The sequence below is a fragment of the Argiope bruennichi genome, chromosome X1 (assembly GCF_947563725.1).
Source record: "Argiope bruennichi chromosome X1, qqArgBrue1.1, whole genome shotgun sequence".
NCBI classification, from domain to species: Eukaryota; Metazoa; Arthropoda; class Arachnida; order Araneae; family Araneidae; genus Argiope; species Argiope bruennichi.
In genome coordinates, this window is record NC_079162.1 from 75,301,661 (window position 1) to 75,307,942 (window position 6,282).

A 6,282-nucleotide genomic window follows, 5' to 3' on the forward strand; every position below is an offset into this window, starting at 1 on the left:
AATAATATACCAGATTCCTTTGCTTTTCAGTTTCTATCCTAGTGCTAACTCATGCGATAGTCGACGGTCATGGAATCCTTCAACCAGGCATGAAAATAAAGCATATAACTATCAGCAAACAGCTCAGGTAACCAATTTTTCAGATTCCAAATACATACTTTTTAAAAACAAATTTTTAAATAATAAATCTGTTATATAAATTATTTTGCCACCATCTTATTGAAAATGTATTATTATATTCAACATAACTTATAAAAGTTAAAACTAATGGAAATCAAATTTTTCATATTTTCAAAATTAGAGGTAACTCATAAGAGTTACAATTGACCAAAAAACTTCTTTATTACTTTAATGTACGTAATTTATACTTTAATTACTTTTAATGTATTAAATAAGTATTAACCTTTTTGAGTTGCAAAATTTTAAGGTCTATTTTTCTAAAGAAAAGAGTAAAAGAAATTATAAGAAAACAATTCGGAATGCTTCATAATAATAAAAATATATCCCTTGTTTTAAAAACATATGTCATATATACAGGTGGTTATCAAAATAATGGAAACACCGTAGATTTATAAAGAATCCTTTATTAATATGGTGTAGGACCGTCTTTGACATATAAAACAGCTTGGATTCTCCTAGGAATCGATTCGTAAAAGTGTTGAATAGCGTTTAGAGGAATATTGTACCATTCTTCCTGGAGATATTGTGAAAGTTCTGGGAGAGATGCCCGTGGAGGATATCGATTCCATATTGAACGCTCTAAAACAGACCATAACGGTTCCATTATATTGAGATCGGGTAACTGTGCGGGCCAGGGCAGATGTTTAATTTCATCCTCGTGTTCATCAAACCATGATTGGACAAGTTTCGCTGCATGGATAGGTGTATTATCATCTTGGAAAATTCCATCTCTTGCAGGAAACAAAATTTGCATCATAGGATGGACCTGGTTAGCTAAAATTTCTCTATACTTCTCCCCATCGATCCTTCCTTTTAGGGTTACGATTGGTTCAACAGAAAACTATAGCATGGTTGCCCATATCCTGACAGATCCACTTCCACGGTTGACAGTTGGAAGGAGACAATACGCTTGTGCAGGTGTCCTCCAAACGTGCACCCGTCCTATTGTAGGGAAAAGTGTGAAACACGATTAGTCAGACCATATTACTTTCTTCCACTTATCAGTCGACCAGGTTTTGTGAGTGCGACATCACTGTAGACTACGTGTACCATTAACATCTGTGACAAGTGGCTTGAGAATTGCTGTTCTGCCATAAATGTTCTGTTTATGAAGGTGCCTTCTAACTGTAATCACTGACACTGGAGAATCCAGTGTCAGTGATTACAGTTAGTCAGTGACTAAAGCTCTGCTGTCATTTTTGCTGCAGTCGTTCGCTTTTTAGACATTACAATCCGCTTCAATACCCGTTGATCTCTTTGAAAGAGCTTCTCTTTCCACGCATTATTTTGTTTTGCCGAGTTGTGTGTATGCTATCATGACTTTAGACACCGTACCTCTAGAAACGCCTAAAAGTTGGGATGTTTCTGTCACACTTGCTCTAGATAGACGGGCTCCTGAGAGGTCCGACTTTAACGCTTTTAAAAAATATCCAAGAATTACAGAACTTTAATAAAGCTAACATATATTACCAGAATATATACAATGCTATTTATAAAAAAAAACTAGTTGTTTTTATTATATTTTAAAGCTTACAAAGAGCATTCAAAAATGCCACTTTTGTTCACAAGTGTTTCCTTTATTTTGATAACCACCTGTATATATATATATATATATATATATATATATATATATATATATATATATATATATATATATATATATATATATATATATATATATATACTCATTCTTGTTCAAACACTTAATTTTGTCAATGAGAAATTTTTGTAACCGGCGACTCAAAATTTACACTTTTAACATTACACACTTGTAATCTATTTTCAAATGCTTATTTGAGATCTGTTTCAAAGATATTTAATTTGAAACATATATTGGAAATACTCTAATGACGACTCATTTATAATAATTAAATTTTGGAGAATCGAAGGTATGGTCTGCTATACCTTTCTATATTGATATAACCACAAAGCAAAATCTTTTTAGTATTTATCACATCATCAATTAATGTACTCCTTTCTTTCTTTTTTTATTTTTTCAGTACTTCATCGTTAGTCAAGACGATACGGGGTCAATGCAACCTACTCAGCACGCTGGGTAAGTGTCTTTATATCGAATTATTACAATTTTACTACAATCAATAAAGCCTCATTTTACCTCGAAGAGCTGGGATAATTATCCTTAGTACATAGAAAAAATTATCTTTAACTCAAATTAAATTTTAAAAATTCTATCAGCTACACACTTTCCTTGTTTCGATATCTTTGCTAACTTAAAACCCTACACAAAAATAACGAATATATCTTGAGACAAAGGTTCTCAACCTATGGTACATATAAAACTGGTGGTATATATATTATTTTTGTTGGTACAATTTTTGCACAAAAATTTAAATGAACATAAAACGGCTCTCATTTTAACGTTTTGTTTTAATATTTATCATTCAGACACATATATTTCCCCCCATTCTTGGCATTCTCTTTAAATTGGCGCCGCATTTGCCATACGCGAAGATACTGAGCTAAATAATGTTTAAGTTGAAAAAAAAAATTAATAAGTTTTCAGATTTTTCATGAGGCAGAAATCTCATAAGGGGTTTAAAAAAAGGACGGCTTACACAATTTTTGATTGAAAGAAGATATGAATATACAGGGTGGCCCTAAAATAACTTTCCCAGCTTGGCGGCATCTACAGTTTAAACAGATGAACGAAATGGAACCATATTTCATATACAGACTGGGAAAAGCATGGAAAGATGAATTTCGTAGGAAAAAAATAAGTACCAAAAGTTGCCGATAGGGGAAATACTGGCGCTGAGGGAGTACATTTATGATAGAATTCATGAAAATCACAGAAAATAATCTTTTATTTATCTGGAAGCCATGCAACAATTTTAGTTTGCTGGCCTCCTCTGTGTACAACATACTACATACGATGTATGACGTTCTCTGTCTGTAAACTGTCAGTTTCGATGCTCATAACAGCCCATCTTATGCTCCGTTTCAAGATATGCAAGTTTGGAGCTCCACCAGCGTACATTACGGATTTCAGGTATCCACAGGTTAAAAGCCCATATTAAGCACTGATATACAGTCAATAGCAAACAACAGTCAAGAACACATCAATAGTCAAGACCGAACTGGTAATAGGTCATTTGCTCTTTTTATAAGGCATGCATGGCGCTACTTTCACGCTCGCACAAGGAATTTTACGTAATGCATGTCGAAATGCAAATTTTCTCGTTTGTGCGTGGCAGCAGCACCAATATTTCTTCTATCGGCAACTTTTGGTACTTTTTTTCCTTCTTCTGTGGAATCCATCTTTCCATGCATTCCACAGTCTGTATATGAAATGTGGTTTCATTCCGTTCATTGGTTTTAGCTGTAGATGCCGCCAAACAGGGAAAGTTATTTTATGGTATTTCAGATAAAAAGATAAAAATTTTAATTTTTCAATAGATCATATTCTTGCGAAATTGGATTCTCAACTACGGTGGTATTAATTAAAAATAAATATAGGACACGGTTGTAACTTGAACTTGCTTTAAGTTTGAAATTAATGAATATAATATCAAACTGGTTGCCATGCTAATCCATTGCCTTAATTTTTATCTATTATAAATATCAGTAACTGCTATTGTATTTCATTATTTATTACAATATATTTATATTTTATCATAATGAAAAAGTCCCATTCAATGATATAACTGAATAATGTAAATTTAGAATGTTTCATTAATTGATAATAAACATCCCATTTAGGATGCACTAATTTTTATTTAGAAAATGCTTTTATGACAGCACACACTTTTTTATTTTTATTTATTCTGTACATAATTTAAATAAGTAGAGAACTTTTGTCTTGAGATTTAAGAGAGTGTGTCACGTTTTGTTTATTATAAGTTTTTATTGTTGCAAAATTTCAGTAAAGAAAGGGTAGAAAAATGGGATGAATGAAGAATGAAAAGGACTGGAATCAGCCACTGGGATTTAAAGATCATGTACATTTTTTTTTCTTTAATCCTTGCTCTTGCACTAAAAAGTAACAAACAACGCTTTCTCCAACGCGCCTAGGTCATATCTTCCCGCGCTTTCCTTCACCTAGGCAAGGCCTGGTGGTTGTATCTTCAATCTTCAGATAGAAATCACTCACTTTTGAGCTTCAATTGAACTAAAGATGCTAAAAATCTGTCACAAATCGAGTTTTGAATTAATGAGAAAATGTATGAAGCCATTTCTTAGCGTAAATGTGTAGCATCAAATGGATCATAATTGGTGGCAGGTTTCCAATTAGAAGCGGCCTAGGGCCGCTGGGTTGAAAAGGAAAGTAGTCAAGATAATTAAAAAATGTGATTAACCTAGTTACTAATTACATAAATTTGCAGAAATATAAATTTTATTAATTATAAAACATTTCGACTACATTGCGCATTTATATTAAATTATTAAAATCCTTATTAAATTTAAATAATTATTCATTCATAATATATTGAAATATGAATTATTCATTTAACTATTTATGTTATATTGATGTAATATATTTGTTTGGAGCTTTTTATATCAATAATCTCTCATAATAGTTAGCTATTATATGCAGTTTCTATAGTTTCGAAAGTTTTAATAGGGGCGGATGATCAAACCAATCCCAATAACATGCATTTAATGCAACAATGTAGGCAATCCTTCTTTAAAGTAGTGAAGCTTAAAAACTTACTAAATCATAAGAACAGAAATTAAATGCTTTCCAAACTACTTGCCACAGATAGATTCTTAAAATATATTGCCCAAATATAACTTCAGAAACTGAATTGCAATACAAAATTTCTGACAAACCTATTTCCACTTTAAAATAAAAAAAAAAAAAAGAAGTTATGTATGGAATGAATATATAATACTAGAAATGCGCTGACTTGGGGACCGGACGGGAAAAAGAATATCAAGAGGCTATAGAGGAAGAAAGTTCTTTTGGATGACCGAGTTGGGAATGCGCTCTGGAGGCAACATTAGACCAGGATGGATGGCGTACAGTACCTCATGCACCAGCCTGGTGTAAAAAGAAATGGCGATGATTATATGCAATTAAGGAAATCAATAACTTATAATTATGCTCAGTTTTTGTGAAAATTCTATTCCATGTTATTTTTTCCACAAACTAAATAAAAAGTATACTTTTTACAAAGTTGTTAAATAAAAAAAATTACCTTTAAAATAAATAATTTGCAAGAAGATTAAGTTAAAAATGGGAAACTTAATAGACCATTTATTAAAAGGACAGCCTTAGGTAGCTACATGTCTAAATCAGCAACTTATCACTATTTACTACAAATGTAATAAAATTACCAACAACTAATTTTTTTTCTAGATACGATGAAGGTTATAATCGCCCCGAGGAAGCATCTACAGAGCAAAGTGGTCCCTCTTCTATCATGTACACAGCTTCTGGAGCGATTTACCAAAGTTACACATTCGTTACGCATGATGCAGGAGCCCCTGACACACCTCCTCTGGCACCTGATAAAAAAGTGCACCATCATCTTACAGTACGAATGGATGGAACTTTATACTGCGATGGCTGAATTCCAAATAAATAGATTACTCTTGATTTTCTGTTTCAACTATAATGAATGCAAAACAATTAACTCAGATAGCTATTCTACATATTGCTTATTTATATTAGAAGATAACCTCTCTATATAGCTTTCTTATACATTGATATTTTTCCTCAGTATTCTTAGTGTAAAAAGTTGAATTACTGAATGTAATTAATTGTGGAAAAATAAATTTAAATCATTGTTTGGTTAAAAATTATAAGTTTTCACTCCTTTCTCCATGTGCGCCTGAAAATTTCTAAGAGCAGTAAATTTTAAGACAACAAAGAAAAGTGTGTTTAAGTTTGGTTTGGTTATATTAACGTCCCGTTTGAAGCAACACTAGGGCTATAAGTGTGTTTAAGAACAGTTCAAGATGAAGAAATATTGCTAACTTATTATAGTTTTGAGGATGCTTTTACTTATATACAAGAAAAAGGTACTATGTACATATAATTTCATTTCTGTGTTAAGGATTTTTAATAAACTATTATGAAATCTAAACAAAGTTTATTTTATTAGTCTATCTGCAAATTTTCTTTCGGATTTCTATGTA

The 6,282-nt window shown here is 31.8% G+C and overlaps 1 protein-coding gene across 1 annotated transcript in view; it reads left to right on the plus strand.

Moving 5' to 3' along the window:
- The window catches only part of LOC129959287 (transcription factor RFX4-like), a 46,406-nt gene extending 40,657 nt beyond the window's left edge, over positions 1 to 5,749 (plus strand). The window contains exons 17-19 of the mRNA XM_056072109.1: positions 31 to 127; positions 2,181 to 2,236; positions 5,501 to 5,749. Of these exons, the coding sequence (XP_055928084.1) occupies positions 31 to 127; positions 2,181 to 2,236; positions 5,501 to 5,714 (367 nt within the window). The 3' untranslated portion in view covers positions 5,715 to 5,749. The remainder of the gene's footprint in view (positions 1 to 30; positions 128 to 2,180; positions 2,237 to 5,500) is intronic.
- Positions 5,750 to 6,282: the final 533 nt, after the last annotated feature.